Raw genomic sequence first — 21,296 nt, forward strand, 5'->3', positions numbered from 1 at the left:
GGAGCGGGGCCGGGGGCGCGGCGGAGAGCGGCTCTGGCGGGTGCCTGGGGGAGGCTGCGAGCGCGCGGGCGAGCGGTGGGGACAGTGTGCCGGGCCTCTTCTCGGGCTCGAGCGTGCGGATCTCCTGGTTCTGCAGTTCTTACTTTCAGAGCCCAGTCCTGAAGTAAGGGCTGACAGCTGCCTCAGAAAGGGGACAGTGTCTTCCATAGGCTGGGCTTTAAGTGTGGTTAAAGTCCTTGAAGCGAAGTGGAACCCAGACAGGCAGGAATCACCCAATGTGTGTTTTAGAGACCACGGCTCCCAGGCTGAGGCTCCCGGCCGTCACAGCCCTGGTCACAGCCGAGACGCTCTGACAGTCGTTAGCCCGGCTCTGGGTCCACACCTCGGGGACTCGAGTCCCGGCTCTCCCGCGCCCGTTTACGGGCTGTGTGACCTGGAGCAAGTTACTTGGCCACGCTGTGCCAGTGCTTTTTCAATAGTGTTCATCCTTTTAGGGGGTGAAAACAGTACTTCGTAGGGTGGTTCTGAGGGTTAATGAGTCAGTACATGTCTGACTAGATTAGACATGATAGAAATATTTGCCGTATTACTGTAGAGAGAGTAGATGAGGAAAAAAGATTTTAGTCTTTAGTTGCCCGTGAGTGGTTTTAGGCTAGGCTCTGAAAGAGTCTGTGATTCTGTCACTTAACTCTTTATTTAAATGAATGTAGGCAGCCTTTTGGGGAACCCTCTTGGATTTTAGATGACTGCTCTGGGACCATGCACGCTTGCTAGCAGGTGTGGGACAGAAATGATGTGACTTTATAGCATCCTTAACGGCTGTGGAGGAATGGGAAGCCAGAGATGGCAAAATCATCTGCTCACATAGGTTCTAGACACTCGGATGTTCCAGTTTCCCATTGGTGCTCATTATCACCGGGTGGAATGGAGATTGAGTTTTAGAAATAGAACATTATTGGTCAGCATTGACCTAGTTCGTCATCTTAAATGACTCCAAGGTTTTTCCTTGGGGATTCAGAGGGGGAGTAGTTAGTTATTGGCTACTTTTATGCTGTCAGAATTTATACATCTTTTATCTGTTGTTTCTCACTGGTATGTTTGATTTCCTTCTAACCCTATTAGGTCACATTGCCTTATAAGGAATTTAGGTCTCAAACCTCATTATCAGTACATTTTCTTGGGTAGCCATGTATGAAGGGAGGCTCCAGTGAGAACTAAGCAAAATTTAAAGACAGACAAAAAGTCTATCACCATTTCTAGAAAATAATAACCCAACGTCTGTGTTACACTGAGTGTCAGTAGTAATGACCATCTTTTATGGAAAGGAAGCATATTCCTGAAGTGAAAAATTATGGTCCATCCTGATTAGTGGCTCCAGCCTGCCTGCCTCTAACAGCAAGAAGAGTACATTCTTTATTGCTGTCCCCGATTGGCAAAAGAGGTGAAAGAACCTAATTCTCCTGCCACAGTCTACCTAATAATGCTCCATGGGATTACTCCACTGCAACCTCCAGTCCTTTAGTTAGAAATTTGGGTTGCATAATCATGTTTTTTCTCTTTCTAATTATTTGACCTTAGGCAAGCTATCCGTTCTGTTTCTCAGTTTCCTGGTCAATAAAATGGGCATGATGGTACATCCCATATAGGGCTCCTAAATGAGTTTATATGTAAAATGTTTAGAACAGTGCCTGGTAAGTGTTATTGTTAGTTTTCTCTCCCCACCTCCCCCCAAAAAGTAAAAATCTCAGTTTCTGGAGGGTGGTTGGACAGATATCTGAAAGTGTTAGCCATACCCCTTGATCTTCCTTGTAAGAATTTCTCTTAAGGAAACAGCCATATTCATTTGAAAAGGAGGGAAAGTTTAAGGACTTCATCGCTGGGTAGTTAACAGTGAAAAATTGGAAACAGTCAAAATTCAGTCAGTAGTGGATTAGCAACGTGGTTCAGCCATTGAAAATGGTTACATTGGAGAGATAATAAGTAATCAGTAATTACTTATGTGACAAATGTCTGTAACATTCTTTTGCTTTTCTATTATTGAAGATTTCACAATATATTTAACCTTTTCTACATCAATGAAAAGATTATTGAGCATCACCATCCAATAGAAATATAATGCAAACTTTATATGTAGTTATGTCATTTAAAGATTTCAAGTTAGCCACATTCAAAAAGACAAAGAAACAAGTGAAATTAATTTTTTTTTTAAATTTTAACATTGTATGTTTTTGTGGGGTGCAGTGTGTCAGTGTGTTGTTTCAATACATACATACACTGAATAATGATTCACTTAAACGTAGGTTAGCAGTTTTGTACCCATCAGTCCACCACTTCCCCCCCCCACCATCCTTATTCTACTCAGTACTTCTGTGAGAACCCCCTTTTTTTAAGACCCCACATGTAAGTGAGTTGTGCAGGATTTGCCTGATTTACTTCACTTAACATGATGGTTTCCAGTTCCATGCATGTTGCTGCAAACGATAGGCTATCATTTCTTTTTATATCTGAATGTATTCCATTGTGTATATATAGCACAGTTTTTTATCTATTCATCCGCTGATGGATATTTAGGTTGTGAATAGCTTTGCAATGAACATGGGAGTGCAGGTGTCTATTTTTTTCTTTTTGGCAGCTGGCCTGTATGGGGATCCTGAACACTTACTTGACCTTGGTGTCATAAAACTGTGCCATAATCAACTGAGCTAACCAGCCAGCCCTCTTTTTGATATATTGGTTTTATTTCCTTTAGGTATATACCCAGTAGCGGGATAGTTGGGTGGTAAGGTAGATTTATTTTTTGTTCTCTGAGGAACATCCACGCTGTTCCTCAGAGCCTCCACAATGTCTGTACCAATTTACCTTCCAACCAACAATGGAGAAGGGTTCCCTTTTTTCTGCATCCTTGCCAGCATTTGTTATTTTCTGTCTTGTTGATAATAGCCATTCTAACACAATGAGGTGATATCTCATTGTGGTTTTAATTTACATTTCCCTAATGATTAGTGATTTTGAGCATTTTTTTATGTGCTTGTTGGCCATTTGTATGTCTTCTTTTGAGAAATGTCTATTCAGGTCCTCTGTTTTTTTTTGGGGGGGGGGGGGTTGTTTTTATCCTTTTTGAGACCGGCCGCACTGCGCTCAGCCAGTGAGCGCTGTGAGCACACCAGTCATCCCTATATAGGATCCGAACCCGCAGCGGGAACGCTGCTGCGCTCCCAGCGCCGCACTCTCCCGAGTGCGCCACGGGCTCGGCCCAGGTCCTCTGTTTTTTAATTGCATTATTTGACTTTTTGCCATTGAGTTATTTGAGTTCTTTATATGTTGTGGATATTAACCTCTTGTCAGATGTTTGCAAGCACTTTTTCCCATTCTGTAGATTGTCTCTTCACTTTGTTGATAGTGTCCCTTGCTACACAGAAGCTTTTTAGTTTGATGTGATCCCACTTGTGTATTTTTGCTTTAGTTGCCTCTGCCTTTGTAGTCTCGCTCAAAAAAGCATGCCCACTCCCATTTAATGTAGTATATCCCCTGTGTTTTCTTCTAATAGTTTCATAGTTTGGGGTCTTAAATGTAGGTATTTAATCCATTTTGTCCTTCCATTTTGGGTTGATTTTTTTATGTATGGTGAGAGATAGGGGTCTAGTTTCAATGTTCTGCATGTGGGATTAATTTTAATATATATATATATATATGTATATATATATATATTTACCCAGTATATCTAAAATCATTTCAACATGTGATTAATGTGAAAAATACTAGTGAGATTAGTTTACATCTTTTGACCTCACCAAGTCTTTGAAATTCAGTGTGCTTTTTACACTTACGGCACATCTCGGATCGGAGTAGTCACATGTGGCTAGTGGCTACCATATTGGACAGCCATTGACACTCATCCTTTACCACCTCTTGAAATGGAAGAGAAAGTCATCCTATCAAAGGCTACTCCATCACTGACTCTGTGTTCCCTCCTCTTCTCTTTCTGACTCTGGGCATTCTCTTCAGGTATTCCCCGTACTGTATTTTTAGCCTCTCTCATTGTATTTCTTCCTTTCATGCCCGGATCACTCCCATCTTTGAAAAGAAACCTTCCTTGTACTCCATTTGCTTGCTTTTTCTGTTCTTTATAATGAAACTTGTTTAAAGGTTTATCTGTATTGTTCTCTTCAACTTGTTCCCTCCTACTCTCTCCAGTCCTCTGCAGATGAGCTGCTGCCTATTTTCACAACTCCAACACAACTGCCAGGGTGTCCAGTGACTTCTTTGTCATTAAATCCAATAGACAATTTTCAGTCTTTCCTACTTTATCTCCGAGTAGTATTTGTTACTGTTGCCCATTCCATTTTTCTCTTGGTTTATGTGACACCACTCTCCTGATAATTCCCTCTATCCATTGTTACTGAATTTCATTGTAGCTGAAATATTCCTTCTAGAAAGCAAATCTGATCATACCCCCCCTGCATTATAACTCTTTAGTGGCTTCACATCACTCTTAGTAAAGTCCACAGTTTTATTTCATAAGTTCTCACAGTATTAGCTATGTCTGTACTTCAAATACATATTATTCTTGAATAATATGATTGTTTATTCATGCCCATGGTGTACTGAACCATTTTATCTTGAGCACTAAAAAGACAACACGGTGTAGCACGAAAAGCCTGGAAACAGGAGTCAGAGGGCTGCCCTGCCGCTTATAGTATAACTGTAGATGGGCCGTTACTCTCTTTCTGCCTTTTTTTTTCTTTTACAAAATGGGGATAATTCCTGCTTTCTTGTTAGTAATGCTGTGAAAAATCAAGTGTCTAATGTATTTGAAAGTGATTTGAAAATTGAAAGTGCTGTATGATGGAGGATTTAGCAGTAGAACCATTAACATCCATGTGCACTCCTTCCAGAAGAAATGGATTATTGGGTTGTTCTAAAAAGTTCCATTTGAAATCTCCCAAAATCTGTTTACAAAGTAAGCACATGAAAATGTGACTAAGATGACATATACACTACTTTAGGAGATGAGCCAGTCTTACTTATAATTCGCTTTTCAGCAGATTAAAAGAAATTACATGATCATCTTCATAGATGATGACAATAGATAGATAGAAATTTCTTTTAACATCTTAAGTATATCTGTTTCACCCCAAAAGCCAGCATCATGCAAATGGGAATACATTTTTGTTAAAGTCAAAAACAAGCCAAGTATTTTCTGTTATTTAGCATTGTTTCTGGAGGTAACAAACTTTTTTAGAAAACACAAATTACATATATATATGTATGTATATAAATTTAAAAGGAAGTGAAATCTAGATAGTATTGCCAATTCAGAATATTAGTTCAGAGTATGTTTTCCTATATAATTGTTATAATTTACATTTAAGTTCCCAAAGTAACCAACACAAATACATTTGATCCATAGCGTAGCTAAGCTATGCTATTAATACAATAGACTCTGTATCCTCCTGCCTTTACAACATCATTCACATGAGCGTTGTTTTTAAGCTCATCCAATAACATTGTGAGTGCCTAATAATGTGCTACGGATAGTGTTAGTAGACATAAAAATATTTACAAAAACAATCATTGCCCTTAGAGTCACAGTCTAGTGGAAGAGACAAATAATTATTTTCCTTTCAAAAAAAAGTGTTTTAATAAATATAGTGTGCTAATATTGCATCTGAATGACACAAGGAATAAATACTGTGTGGATTGCCCAAGGTCACATAGCTAGAGGTAACCTCCCAATTTTTCATTGTCCTCACCCATAAAATGGTACTATTAGTACTACCTCATAGGGTGGTTGTAAAGAATAAAGGTGTTGTTCATACATGAGAAGCACTAAGAACTAAGAAATTCATTTCCAATGCAGCTCAAGAAATGAGAATGGGGACTGTCTATTCCCTTCTTGCTCAGAGCTGTGCCAGTGGGAGTGAAATTCCAGGGGCTCCAACTGCAGCAAGGAGGGCAGAGGGGACGAAGGCCAGGCCATCCTCCTATATGAAGGGCCTTGGTCAGTTGGAAAGGTCAATGTGGTTGCCCAAAGTTTCCTGTTAGAGCATGAGCAGTCATGTTAATGGCATGCTTTTTGTTGTTACTCCAGGTCTGGTGGGCTGTACCTTCTTTCTAGCAGTGAATGGTCTGTATTCCTCTACTGATGATGTAATCGAATTAACTCCATCAAATTTCAACCAAGAAGTTATTCAGAGTGATAGTTTGTGGCTTGTAGAATTCTATGCTCCATGGTAAGTATTATAAAATAGTTGTAGATTATTCATGGTACTTCATAAAATTGGGGAAAATACTATATAAAAATCTGATTTTATTAAGTCATCCTGTTTACGTAGCTTACTGTTTATTTAGAAGTAGTAGAGGAGTCGGCCGGCCCGGTGGCGCACTGGATAGTGCACCGCTTGGGAAGCGCAGCGGCGCTCCCGTCCGAGGGTTCGGATCCCATATACAGACCGGTTCCCGCTCACTGGCTGAGCGAGGCGCGGGAGCAACACCGAGGCTTGCGGTCCCGTTGCCGGTCCCCGGTCCGGTACGGGGGCAACACTGAGGGTTGCGATCCGTTGCCGGACACGGAAAAAAGACAAAAAGACAAAAAAAAAAAAGAAGTAGTAGAGGAGAGGTAAATGTCTAGTCTATTAAAGGCCGTGCAGACTGAGTCAGTTTTTTTTTTAAAAAAAAAAAAAAGGGTGTTTGAAGTAGGTTAATTGTTGCAAGAAAGAAGAAAGAAAAAAAGCTTAAATTTTTAAGAAGGTCTATCCTTATGATAAGGTGAATGGGGTGGTGATGGAAGGGAAACTGATTTTACGAAGAAGCGCACTACCCAGTGCGCCACTGGGCCGGCCCAAAAGCTTAAATTTTTAAGGAGGTCTATCCTTATGATAAGGTGAATGGGGTGGTGATGGAAGGGAAACTGATTTTACGAAGAAAGTCTTGAGTGGAGGAAAGGAAAGAACCAGTGATTTGACTCTATTGTGTTTCTTGAAGAGGATTATTTCCTGAAATATATAATTAGAAAATCTGGTTTAATTTAAAAATTCTCTTGCCTTACATTCATTGCTGGAAAAATCCCTGTGGGGTAAAGATGTAATCCTGATTGAAATTAATGGTGGAAAATTATAAATACATGTAGTCAAAATAAAGTATTGCGCTCATTGTGTAGTTAAAGCTTTTAATGCAAGAAAACAAATAGAAAAGTAGAGACTAATCAATGGAAACTATGTAAAATGTAGACTGTCTCTGCTGTAAACTAGCAGGCCACAAGTACCCTAAGAGGAGAACTGAACCCCAGCTCACTGTGTGTGTGTGAAGATGAACTGCATAGTGATCTGAAATCCAAAGGAGCCTTTTTAAATGTCAACAATGCCTTGTGACCTTAAGTAAGGAATATTAAATGAAATTCTTACAGTCAAATTCTTGTAACCTGAATGGGTGCATTTTAGGGTATGCCTGATGAAGGTTTTTCCTTTATTTAAGTTTTTTTCCTGTGGAAGACCATAAAACTAAATTTTGAAAACTAAACACCAGTCCTCATGGACTGTTTCACTTAATGTTCAGTGTAGCAAATTGAGGTAAAAACCCTCTTTTTGAAGTTTAAAAAAATTTTTTAAATAGTTTTTGCTGCCACATTGTGAATCCTGTTTACCTTAATGCCTTTACTATTTTTTAAAGGCTGCTGTGTTTTTTGTTTGTTAAATCTAAATGCTAATTCTGTATGAGTTAGCTCATTATTAGTAAATGCACAAATAATAATTGTACAAATTGTTATATTGTTGAATACCTTTGTATGCAATTTTTACAAGTATGATTTTTTTTTTATCACTTATGGAATGAGTAATTTACCTTGTTTCTGAGAGCTACGATACAAGAGAATACATGAGTACCCCATTCTAAAACTATCCCAGACAGTGTAATTGAGAAGGCAGGATCTGGATCTGGTAGTTAGTTATGATTATTATTATTAAATCGGACTAGTTACTTCATAGTGTTCTGGGTAAGAGAATGTCTAATTAGAGCAGGCGATTTTAATCTCTTTTTGTGCTTGGACTCCTTTGGTAGCCTGGTGAAGACCTTGGATTCCTTCTCAGAATTAAAGTTTTAAGTGTATTAAGTAAACTATATAGGATCACAAAGGAAACCTAAAATATTGAAATATGGTTGTCAGAATGTTAAAATAAATCTTGAAATGGTAATATAGTACTACTTTACTAGGACAGTAAATACCAGGATCCATCAGCAGGTCTGACATTTACCGTAGTACTGAAATAGTGATGGGCATAGATGATATTTAAAGATAGATACCTGCAACAACTACAGTGGTGATGTGGAAATAGCTGTGATTTTATTTCATGACAAAGTCACAAATACTTATCAACTGTGGAATGTTGTTTATATTCATAATTGAAGGAAATTCTAAATTTCAATTACGGGTTAGTAATTGAAAATAGAGAGTTTTTTCCATCCAAGTTCATAGGCCCCTAAATTTTCATTTCATCAGTCCTTTGAGAGTCTGGACCCCAAATGAAGATGTGGCGTTTGATCTATCTGCAGATCAGAACTGCCAAACATTCAAATTGAAGAGGATATGTGGTCTGATGGTCTCTGATTTGAGTCCTCTTTTCTTAGTTAAACTGAAATTAAGGAGGCACAAAACCCTGTAAAAATTTGACTCCTGGACTTCTAAGTATATCTCCTAAGCAACAAAACATACTATATATATAAATATGTAGAAGCAGCATTTCAGGACATTTCACTGGAAGATCCTAACTTCAAATATTGAAATTAAGTTTAGGTTCCTATGGAAGGTGTTATTACATAGTGATTAAGAATGTGGTATCTGGAATCAAAAACATGTCAGGCAGGTCAGAGAACGGCTGTTTGGTATTGGGTGAATTTCTTCTCAGCCTCTGTTTCATCATTTGTAAATTAAAAATAGCAACAGGGCCTACCTTCAGCATTATGCTGATTAAATGAAACCTTCTACGAAAAGTGTTCATCATGGTGCTGGCACATGGCATTTGCTCATTAGGTCCTTTGAGACCTAATTAGAAGAGAATTTACTTTGTTAAAAAAAAATGCATCAAATCACCCGTGTAGAAGTAAACTATGCTATCTGCATACGATGGATGGTATTCACTGAAAGTGAGTAGTATAGCTACCTACAACCTCAGCATGGTAGAAGCATAACAGGTTTGTGTGTATGTAATTTTTTAAAAGCCCTTCCTGTGTTGTGTTTCCTAGTGATTTTTATTCTAAATATTAGTACCTGCAAGATTAAGGTTGTTTTCCTTATGTTTTTGTCTTCTCTCCTTTCTCTCTCTCTCTCTCACACACACACACACCACCTTCATAGCACTGTCCTGTGGTATCACATCATATGTTTTTCAACTTGTTAGGCTCACTAACTTGGGTTTATTTACTAGGGTACTTCAAAAAGTTCATGGAAAGTTCTGTATTATCTTTCAATTCTGTTTTTCCATGAAGTTTTTAAGTACCCTTGTATGTGTTTTTTACTCCAGAAGCAGCTTTTGCTAGCCAGGGCACAGGAGATCTCGGTCAGTTTCCTTATCTATAAAATGAAAAGGTTGGGCTAGATTAGGGAATATCAAACTTTAATAGGTTTAAGAATCACTGGTGGAACTTATTAGCAGGTTTCTTCTCTAGGAACTCTGATTTCATGGGGCCCAAGAATCTGCATTTAGCCTAGTCTTACAGCTCTACACATTAAGGCACACTGGACCAGTTAAATTCTGAAGGGCCCGTTCAGGTATTGAATTACAAATGATAGAATTTATTTAAACTCTTTAAATGTGATTTAATTTGACAGTAGTTTGGAAGCTTTTTTATTAGGTTGATATAAAATATGAGTGTCATAAGAAATAAAGTGGTGAGATCCTTCACGTCACTGATCCTGTTTGATAAGTGCTTGTCTTTTTTGCAAGACCCCACCCCCAGTTCATCTCACTCAATAGACCATTGATGGATTTTTTTTTTTTTTTTTTTTTTGAGGATCAAAGGCACAACTGTTGCCCTATTTATATTTTCTTCCCCTAAAGGTGTGGTCACTGCCAAAGGTTAACACCAGAATGGAAGAAAGCAGCAACTGCATTAAAAGTAAGTTTCTAAAATGTTCACATTCACCTGTGTGTTTAAATAAATATGCAGATAGGTTTAATGTCCTAGAGGAAACATTTGCATATCAAAGTTCAAATGCTGGTTCTGTTGCCAACATAATGTAGGGGACAATGGGAGACTACACATTTCACTTTTTATGTTACCTGTTTTTGTTCATTCTGTTTTCCGGATAAGAAGAAATGACGTAATTACTCTCAGCCATGCTAATTTGGGGAGCTGCAGCTTTCCCTCCATGGGTTGATTTGCATTTCAGCCATTGTTCCATTTAAGATTCTCTTCTGGCTTTCAAGGCTAAAGCTCTCATTGACTCTATGTGTAAACTTCACCTTGCCCGTTTTTAAGTCGTCTCTGAGTCTGCACGCATCAGATGATGGGTTCTTGTGGAATTTGCTGTAGTTGAAAGAAAAATAAGATTTTTTTTTAATATTTCTATAGGATGTTGTAAAAGTCGGTGCAGTTGATGCAGATAAACATCAATCCCTAGGAGGTCAATATGGTGTTCAGGGATTTCCTACCATCAAGATTTTTGGATCTAACAAAAACAAACCTGAAGATTATCAGGGTAAGGACTATTCCTTACTCCATTCCCCTGGTAGGAGAGAACTTAAGATTCTATATCTTGTTAGCCCTGCTACTTGCAGATTTCTCAGCCTCTTTTTCCTTATTTATAAATGGTATAGAGTGATTCTTATCCCCTCTGAGTTGTTCTGGAGATTTAAAATGTGTCATATAGATAAAAGGTTTTTTATTATTGTTTATGCTAGCTTAGGCCTACCCTGCCTTATCAGTGATAGAGTAATAATAATGTTCTGTGTGGTCCTCCTGCCTTTCTCATTACAATTAATATTTGATAAAGGTCTCCAAGTGTTTTTTGGTTCTAATCTCTTCTCTTCACTATAGGAGAAGGGTCTAGCATGGTACTATGGAAAAGAAGACCCTATAATTTGAAACTCGATTTAAACTGTCTATTGATATTACTGTGGGGTATTTTGCCCATGGATATTTGTGCGTTGTAAACATATATAGTGTTTGGATATTAAAGCTGTTATTTAGTCTCCAAAACTATTGATAGGTACCACACATTCTCCCTGTTTTGTAGATTGTGTCTGCTATGAGTCACTGAGGCAACTAAAGATAGAATTACAGCTCCAGACTCCTGAAACTAACTTTATTTCAGTCACAATGTTGTTTTATAAAGTAGTCCTGTTACTTAAGATACCACAAACATTATCATATTTAAGATAATCAGAATTGCTAGATTGGGCCAGGTCCATGGTCCTAATGAAAGTATTGGGCATAATGTATTTATGGCTTAAATTATGGCTAATTTAATAATATTGTTAAAAACATTTGTTACATGGGGCATGTAAGTGACTGAACTATGTTTACCATCTTAGGTTTTGCTTTGTGAGAGTACAGGCTTGCGGGGTTGGGTAGGAGAATCATCATCACAGTAAAACAAAGAGTTGTTGTCTTGTCTGTACTTGGTGACTTGCACTGGGTGCAGCTCATAGAGAACAGGGAAGGCAAAGGCGGTGTAGCATCTGTAGAGTATGTACTGAGGAGGCAGCCCACCCTGGGTTAACTGCTGCTTCACCATATTGGCTTCATAACTCAGTAGTCCTTAGTCTCTGCACTTGCTGCTTCTCTGTAAAAAGGGGGATGTGAAAAACCTATTTTAGGCTACCCAGAAGCTTAATTGAAATAGCATATGTATGGTACTTCAAAAAATTCATAGAATTCATTTCGATTATATTTTTCCACAAACTTTTTGAAGTGCCTTCATATTTGGTAAATGTCAGTGTACATGGTACATCTCCAAGCTGGGGGTCAGAATACTTGGAAATAATGGCCTTAGGCATATCTGTTCTTGACTCCCCAGCTCTGAAGTTCTAGGGCATGATTAGTTTCATTTTCTAACTAAACCTCCGCTATTCTGCTTTGGAATAATAAATTGTTACAGTTTTGCCGGTTTGTAAAAATTGAATGTGTAGAGCATTTAGGCTGTTGCTGATTTTGTAAATAAGGTTTATCAGAACACAGGCACACCTGTACATCATTTACGCATATTCTGTGGCTACTTTTACACTAGAACAGCAGAATTGAGTAATGAGTTGCAGTAGACTGTGTGACCCACAAAGCTGAAAATATTTACATCTGGCCCTTTAAAGAGTTTGCCAACCACTGGTCTAAAGTGAGAAAACTCTCCCTTTTTTTCTAGTATAGTTCTTCATTTGGCATATTTCCAGGTAAAAATTAAGGGAAGGGACACTGGTTCAGAAGATGGAGATATCTGATGTAGATAAGGAGCAGAAGTCTGTTTTCATGTTGAGGTCTTGCCTTCTGTGTTTTGAAGTGACATACTTGGTAGTCTCAACCAGTATATTGGTCCATTTCTCTTGCTGATACCACAATACCTGAAACTGTACTTTGTAAGAAAACAAAATTTATTGCTTACATCCAAAGTTCAAGGAACACATTTGGTGAGGGTATTCTCTGGTGGTTTCTTTACAGCGATGCAGGGGTCTCACATGGCAGAAAATGTCAGAGCAGAGAGACTCAAGTGCTCTCCTTTCAAAGCACTCGGAACCATGCCTCTTACCACCATTATTAATCCATTCACTATGACATGGTCCTACAGTACAATCACCTCTTCAAGTTCCCACCTTTTAAGTACCATAATAGGATTTCCCACCCTCTTTATACTGGCACAGTGGGGACTAAGTTTGGGGGATACCAATCCACAGAAACCAGGGATGGCAATACAAGATTATCTGAACATATTCTGAGTATTGCTGTAGTGTATTTTCTTTCTAATGTCAAGTCAGAGGTGTTCTCAAAAGTTATCTTTCTAACCAGTTAGTTTAGAAAACTCAAAAAAAAGATGAAACAACCTAAAGAAATTCTATTAGAGTTTTGCCTTTGAACTCTAGAGATAGCCTCATAACACATATTGTCCCTGTACTTCTATGTCACTTAATTAGCCCCCGACTTTTTCTTGAGCATACTGTTTTTGGTAAAAAAAAAAAGATGAAACAACCTAAAGAAATTCTATTAGAGTTTTGCCTTTGAACTCTAGAGATAGCCTCATAACACATATTGTCGCTGTACTTCTATGTCACTTAATTAGCCCCCGACTTTTTCTTGAGCATACTGTTTTTGGTAAACTTCCAAAGGCTATTGTCATCTTGCTTTGTGGAGTTTTAATGCAAGTGTGTTAATTTTTGTGTTAGGATTAAGTTCTGCTTAACAGTGTTCTAAGCAAGATTAAAAAAAAAAGGACTGGATTGCTTTCCAGTTCCTTGGCTTCAAAGACACCTGATGTCCTGCTTTTTCAGTCTTTTCTGTACACTATCTCATAGAAATAGTTCTGTCTGGAAATTTCCCCTGCTAGATGTTAAGCTTCTTATACATTCAGTAAACATTTGTGAATTATTCTCATTAGTAGATTGTATTTATAGGTGATGAACAGGGAGGAGTTTTTCACACCAGTAACCTAAAACTGAATTGGTTTTCCACATGTAAAGTGTAGTGCAAAATGCATTCTGGGGAGAAAGTGTGCTGTATAGTAAGTGCATGTGTTGTTGGATCTGTTTAACACCAGGTGAAGCTGACAGATAGGTACAGGTACAAGTCTTCAGTGTCAGAGAGGCACATATGCAGAAGGCTAAGCTGAGAACCACCCATACCCATTCACCTGACTGTCCTTTGTTTCCTGCAGGTGGCAGAACTGGTGAAGCCATTGTAGATGCTGCGCTCAATGCTGTGCGCCAGCTCGTGAAGGATCGCCTCGGGGGAAGGAGTGGGGGATATAGTTCTGGAAAACAAGTAAGGCTGTACAAGTATGAAGTTGGTTTTTAATGTGTGTCATAATTTTGAATCCTGTGTGTGGACTTTTTGTAGAAGACAATTTTGGTTCTTTTTAATATTTTTAATCTTTTAGGGGTTGTTTTGGTTTTTTGTTTTGTTTTGTTTTGTTTTGTTTTTGGTGGCTGGCCAGTAAGGGGATCTGAACCCTTGACCTTGGTGTTACCAGCACCATGCAAGCCCTTTTTAAAAATTTTTAATTGGGGCCGGTCTGTGGCTCACTCAGGAGAGTGTGGTGCTGATGACACCAAGGCCCCATGTTTGTATCCCTATGTAGGGATGGCCAATTAGCTCACTGGGTGAGCATGGTGCTGACAACACCAAGTCAAGGGTTGAGATCCCCTCACCGGTCATCTTTTTTAAAAAATTAAAATAAATAAATAAATATTTTTAAAAAATATTTTTAATTGGCAAATTTTAATTTAAAAATAACAGGAGGTGCTGGCTGGTTAGCTTAGTTGGTTAGAACATGGTGCTGGTAACCAAACCCTATACTAGCTAGCAAGAAAAAATAATAATAATACTAATAATAATAGGGAATGGGTCAATTCACCCAGAGGGAAACAGGCACCCAGCACATTCCTTTGGCCTCCTCAGAATCACCGTTGCCATAGCCATTCAGCCCCAGGGCATCTCATCACAGCTGCAGTCCAAGAACCAGGCCTCCAGATAGGCTTCCTAGGCCCAGGGTTGAAATAGAGGAGTTTGGACTCCAGAGAGAGAAAGAGCTCCAGACCTGGGATCCCGTGGTGTTCCTAATCTTAGAGTGGAGAGAAGTGTGCCTGTTCTCCTCTCGATCAGCTTTCTTTAGGCAAACAGTGATGCAGTTTGGATAAACTCTTGGCCTGTGTCTGTGGCAGTGAGCCCAAAGTCCATGGAAGATTCTATACAAATGGATAGAGAAGAAGAGAAAGAGATAGAAGTTCCTGTTCCATGGATTAGTGTTTTAGATTCCCTTCTCTGAAATGTGAGGCTTAGCCATGATGTTCCTATGTTCTTGTGAAAAGGCATTAAGTCAAAGATATACATGTATGTGTATACATACATTATATACATTGTATAATTACACAGTATACAGTGTACATTATATACATATAGTGGCCCTTCACTTTTTTAGGAGACCAATAAAACTAGCTTCTTTATGCAGACTTAGAGCTTACCCACAGCTTTCTTCCTCTTGCCTTTTATTTGAAACTTAGACACTCAGTGAGCATAGTTAGTTGCCTGGTCCCTGCCCCTTACCTCCTGCCGTGGCTTTTAGCCTGGCAACAGATAGCAGTATAGCAATACTGACTGCTTCTTAGGTTAGTATTGAAGAAAATTCTTTGAAAAAAGAAAAAGACTAAATGTTATTTTTAGTTTCTTAGAGTGGTAGGACAGTATCTGCAAAAAGGTAGTAACTAGTCAAGTATAACATCGTGGGATGAAGCAGCAGCTCTGCTTGGGTCTGCATTTAGAACAGTGTTATAAGATAGTTCTTGGAGCCATGTTGAGATTTCTCTGAATAAAAATAGCAGGTAGAAGGCCAGCCTGTGGCTCACTTGGGAGAGTGTGGTGCTGATAACACCAAGGCCACGGGTTTGGATCCCTATATAGGGATGGCCGGTTAGCTCACTTGGAGAGCGTGGTGCTGACAACACCAAGTCAAGGGTTAAGATCCACTTACCTGTTATTTTTGAGAAAAAAAAATAGCAGGTAGGAGACTTCGGGTACAGGTTACAGGTTATACTGAATATATTGGTAATTGTTTGAAAATAAGGACTGTTTGCCAAACTAAAATAATAACATTAATGAATGTCCCCAACTTGAATAAAACAGTTTTTACTATTTTATTCACTCAAGAATAACTCAAAGACTTCATTAAGTTATAGAAATGATCGTTTTATATATACATACACACAGTATTTGAAATAGGAATAGTGTTCTTTTTGGTCAAGTTGTAGTTTGATGTTGAATGTTATGAATGACAGGGCAGAAGTGATAGTTCAAGTAAGAAGGACGTGATTGAGCTAACGGATGACAACTTTGATAAGAATGTCCTTGACAGTGAAGACGTTTGGATGGTTGAGTTTTATGCTCCTTGGTGTGGACACTGTAAAAAGTAAGTGCTTCCTACCACGTGGTCTGTTCAGTCACACTGCTTTTAGTCTATTCAGCTAGCTCATTTTGAAAGAGCTGAACTAGATCATAGATAATCTCCAAGCTCTCCTCCAGAGAAACTCTGACTCTAAATGAATGTTAAACATGGACAGTAGTGCCAAGAGTTTGCGCTGTCGCTTTTTCGAAGATTAACAGGGGGCTGGCTATGTCCACATTTGGGGAAGGTGTGGGGTGAGGTGAAGGACTGGGGACTGGGAAGCTAATGTGAAGGGTAGCATCATATCTGTCATAGAGCTACAAACAGAATATTTTCCAAGTGCGACATAACTGGGAATTGGGCAGCAGAAATGCACAGGTCAGTTACAGTATTTGTGGACCTAGTTAAAATACACTTTTAAAATGCTGATATTTTTCTATAAGTGCGACATAACTGGGAATTGGGCAGCAGAAATGCACAGATCAGTTACAGTATTTGTGGACCTAGTTAAAATACACTTTTAAAATGCTGATATTTTTCTATAGCTTAGAGCCAGAATGGGCTGCTGCAGCTACAGAGGTAAAAGAGCAAACAAAAGGAAAAGTGAAACTGGCAGCTGTGGACGCCACAGTTAATCAGGTTCTAGCCAGCCGATATGGGGTGAGTATATTTATAAGGCTTGTTCCTGTGTGAAGTACACAGAATTTTAAAAACTGTTACTACATCTGGTATTCCAGGCCTTCCCTATGAGGCAGGAGGGGATATGTTAAACTATTTTGTAAATGAAAAGATTAAGTCACTAATAAATCTGGAATTCAGGACTGTTGATTTTTTTTCCCACTGTCCCACTACTTCTATTGTGTACTTAATGTGACGCCTCAGCTTGCCCACGACTTTACAGGTTGTTCACATGGCTTTTGAAAGTTGTTCTAGAGTAGAAACATTTTATTAATTGGATACCTGGGGCTTGAATAAGATTTTGCTAAACTTTGTGGTGAGACTGTTAGAACTCCCTGATTAACAGAGTCATTCCTTTGACCTCGGTGCAGACTGGGGAATGTTATTATTACATTAAATTACCTGTAAAATGGTTTTAAAAACCAGAAAGATCATGTTATTTTTTATTAAATGTTGACTTGATTTTGTATTCTGTGTTTTGTGTTTTTTAAAAAATAGATTAGGGGATTTCCTACAATCAAGATATTTCAGAAGGGCGAGTCTCCTGTCGATTATGATGGTGGACGGACAAGATCCGACATAGTTTCCCGGGCCCTTGATTTGTTTTCTGATAACGCCCCACCTCCTGAGCTGCTTGAGGTAAACCACTTCAACCATTTGTAGTAAGGAAAGCTTTTCCAGTCTGCTAGTGAGGGACATTAAAGCAGTAATGACACTCTTTTTATTTGTTCAAATTAGGCTTTTTCCTTCTTTTTTTAAATACTCTCCTTAAAGTGCTTTTGTACTTTCAAATGGAAAAAATTGTGATTAATTTCTCCTTCTCATGACTTTTAGCACTAAAATAATTGCACTGTGAGCAAAAGTATACCTAAACTTCTTAAAAGTATTGTGAATTCAGTCATTCTTTGCCTTATCGTTCTCGGAATAATCACTAACATTTATTGAGCATCTAACCATGTAACAGGCACTATTCTGGTGCTTTTATGTAGATTTTTCTCACTTAATTCTCATATGAACACTGAGATTTAGGTACAATTTTTATCTCCATTTTACATATGAGGAAATTGAGGCACAGAAAACCTGAAGCTTATATAAATATATAATGCATGTAAGTATAATCTTTCTAAACAAGGAAGTGGCAGAATCAGGCTGTGCCTAGGCATTGTGATTTCAGAGACTGTGTATGTATGCTAATGCCTCACCACCACAGACAGAAGGCTAAGGAATAAATGCAGATCTTCTTTTACAGAGTGTTTATTGTTGGTGTTTCTATACAGGGAAGTATTATTTGGGAGAAGTCTGTCTGTCTCTTTAATGGAAATGATGTTGCTAAGTCTTTTTTTTTCAAGCTTGCCTTTGGATGTTGTGCCATGCAGCCTCCCATTCACCCTTTGTCTTCTTGGTCTCACAGATAATCAATGAGGACATTGTCAAGAGGACATGTGAGGAGCATCAGCTCTGTGTGGTGGCTGTGCTGCCCCACATCCTTGATACTGGTAGGGCAAACAGAAACTCTTTTCCATTTAGGTCTATGGTGGGTGCTCTGAGAACACTTCCTTAGTAGATTAATTTTGTGGACTCCTTTGTTTTCACCTTTTAAAAATTTATCTGTTTAAATCAGGAGCTGCAGGCAGAAATTCTTATTTGGAAGTTCTTCTGAAGCTGGCAGACAAATACAAAAAGAAAATGTGGGGGTAAGTTATTGAACTTATTGGGCCGGCCTTGTGGCTCACTCAGGAGAGTGCGGCGCTGGTAGTGCTGAGGCTGCGAGTTTGGATCCTACATAGGGATGGCCGGTGCGCTCACTGGCTGAACGTGGTGCTGACCACACTGTGCCGAGGGTTGCTATCCCCTTACCGGTCAAAAAAAAAAGTTATTTGGGCCGGCCTTGTGGCTCACTCAGGAGAGTGCGGCGCTGGTAGTGCTGAGGCTGCGGGTTTGGATCCTACATAGGGATGGCCGGTGCGCTCACTGGCTGAACATGGTGCTGACCACACTGTGCCGAGGGTTGCTATCCCCTTACCGGTCAAAAAAAAAAGTTATTGAACTTATCATCTCAGTGTCATTTGATAGCAGAGTATAGAAAGTAGTTCCTTCCGTGTTTTCTGTAGGATGTGTTCCTGTGTTCACTCTGCCATGTGTTTTTATTTCAAATATAAAAGTAATTTTCATCTTGGAAAAAAAGTAATACACAGTTCTTATAAAACACACAGCATGCATTTTTCTCATAGGAATCATATTTTAAATGGTGGTTGGGGCTCCAGGCTAGCAAGCAAACACTTAATTAGTAATATAGCCTAGGGCTGGCCAGTTAGCTCAGTTGGTTAGAGCGTGATACTGACAACGCCAAGGTCCAGGGTTCAATCCCTGTACCAGCCAGCTGCCAATAAATGAAGTAAGTAAGTAATATAGCTGAATTCTAGCACAGCCTTGAAGGCTACATGAAGGAAGAGGAAACAAAAATGTTTCCTTACACTCTTCTGAGTGAGGGCTAGATCTGGGCACATTTTTAAAATGTCTCTATATCCTTCCCATTTATTTTTTTGCTTCTCATCCTCACTATCCATTGCTTTCCCCAGGTACCTAGTGTCCCCTGCTGTCCCTTTCACGATAACTTTGCTCCTCCTCCATTAGTTCAACAAATATTTATTACATGCCTACAAAATGCAAGAATATGCATGATAACCCAAATGATGTTGGTGGGATTTCTGGTAAAAAAGGAAAATTCATGTAGCTTAGTGGACAGTATTTTGGCGACTGGGGACAAAACTGTCTTATACATAGACCAATCCCTTTGGGATACTTCTGGAGTGAGGGTTTAGGGAACTTAAGTGAGGAACTGTGGTTACTTAAGAGCACATCTACGTTACATTATTTTTAAAACTCATCTTTTGTTTTAGATATATTTATACACTCATTTCACAAAATATTTGAAGTATAATCTTTTGTTCTTTAAGATCTACTAGTTAGATTCTAACTAGTTTAAAAGATATCTTTGCCCTAAAAGTCAGTCTGCTTTTCTAGGTGGCTATGGACAGAAGCTGGAGCCCAGAATGAACTTGAGAATGCGTTGGGGATCGGAGGGTTTGGATACCCCGCCATGGCTGCCATCAATGCCCGCAAGATGAAGTTTGCTTTGCTAAAAGGCTCTTTCAGTGAGCAAGGCATTAATGAGTTTCTCAGGTAAATTCTTGTTTTCTTGAGTTGTTTTTTTATTTTGTGTATTTGGTTCTGTTGTGGTTTTTGGTTTGAAACAAGGTGTACATAAACCAGGCAATAAATGGAATTATTTTGGATTTAAAATGTCAGAGAATTCAATGTTTATAAATTAGAGCTTTCAAATCATCTTCCTGTACTCTGTTCTTTTTTCCGTGGAAGTATTCCACATGGTGGATAAGGAGAATTCTTTGCTGTCCTCAGCCATGCTGCATGCCGTTCTGTGCACCCAGCACTGGGCTCTTTCTCCATCTCATAAAGGTCTCATACAGGCAGAGGCAGCCTGTCTCACCCCTTCCTGCCCTGCTATGCTTTATACTGCTGATCTGTGAAAATGTGGTTTCCATTTCTGGGCACTTGGCTTTGGAATGTAGTTATTTGAAAATGAATGTACTTCCTTAGGTTACTCCAACCATGTGCAAACAACATGATAGGTTCTCAGACTCAAAGGCCAATTTATAGAGCTCTCTCCTGCTGTTTAACTCATCCTAAAACTGACTTAATCATCTTTTAGGCACATACAAGGCATTGACCTGAAGAGATTTTGTTTCTCAATTCTTGCTTTCAACCTTGTTCATTTCTCAACTGCCATATGAAAGATATTCAGCATACCAAAGGTAGTTTAGAGGGTTATGATGAATAATGAATGTAAGAATAAAGTTTGAAAGTCTATATTACTTCTGCTTCCAACCTCCGTATTTGATGCAGAGGAAGTTTAGGGACTGTACTGTGTGAAGTACAGGGTAGAGGCTCCAGAGTTAGACGCTCGAGGTCACATCTCAGCTCTGCCTTGAGTGCCAATCTAGAGTGAGGGGGAGGTGTGGAGGAGGAGCCGAGAGGTCAACATCTGCAACCTCTGCCCGAGTGCAGACCCTGGCTCCTTCCCTCCCCACTGTCTGACTTTGGGCAAATCACATAGCTTCCCTGCACCTCTCTTTCCTGTTTTTTAAATGGGATACTAATAGTACTTCCTGTAGGACTGTTAGAGAATTGAAAGAGAGAAGTCACCAGGAAATGTTCAGTGTGGTACCGGGGACAGAGTTAAACATCTACATGCTAGCTGTTTTTAAGACCATATAGATTGTGAGGTATATCATGACTTAATAATAATTTGGGGGAAAGGTTAAAAGGTTTGTTGTAGGGCCGGCCCGGTGGCGCACTGGATAAGTGCGCCGCTTGGGAGGCGTGGCGGCGCTCCCGCCCGAGGGTTCGGATCCCACATACAGACCGGTTCCCGCTCACTGGCTGAGCGAGGCGCGGGGGCAACACCGAGGGTTGCGATCCCGTTGCCGGACACGGAAAAAAAAAAAAAAAAAAAAAAAAAAAA

General features: G+C 39.2%; 1 protein-coding gene across 1 annotated transcript in view; it reads left to right on the top strand.

The window, feature by feature from the left end:
* The window catches only part of PDIA6 (protein disulfide isomerase family A, member 6), a 31,894-nt gene that overhangs the window by 6,137 nt on the left and 4,461 nt on the right, over positions 1 to 21,296 (top strand). The window contains exons 2-11 of the mRNA XM_008572128.1: positions 6,092 to 6,233; positions 10,053 to 10,110; positions 10,567 to 10,693; positions 13,853 to 13,959; positions 15,969 to 16,099; positions 16,621 to 16,735; positions 17,252 to 17,392; positions 18,165 to 18,249; positions 18,375 to 18,447; positions 19,778 to 19,936. Of these exons, the coding sequence (XP_008570350.1) occupies positions 6,092 to 6,233; positions 10,053 to 10,110; positions 10,567 to 10,693; positions 13,853 to 13,959; positions 15,969 to 16,099; positions 16,621 to 16,735; positions 17,252 to 17,392; positions 18,165 to 18,249; positions 18,375 to 18,447; positions 19,778 to 19,936 (1,138 nt within the window). The remainder of the gene's footprint in view (positions 1 to 6,091; positions 6,234 to 10,052; positions 10,111 to 10,566; positions 10,694 to 13,852; positions 13,960 to 15,968; positions 16,100 to 16,620; positions 16,736 to 17,251; positions 17,393 to 18,164; positions 18,250 to 18,374; positions 18,448 to 19,777; positions 19,937 to 21,296) is intronic.

The sequence above is a fragment of the Galeopterus variegatus genome, unplaced genomic scaffold (genome assembly GCF_000696425.1).
Source record: "Galeopterus variegatus unplaced genomic scaffold, G_variegatus-3.0.2 Scaffold755, whole genome shotgun sequence".
NCBI lineage: Eukaryota > Metazoa > Chordata > Mammalia > Dermoptera > Cynocephalidae > Galeopterus > Galeopterus variegatus.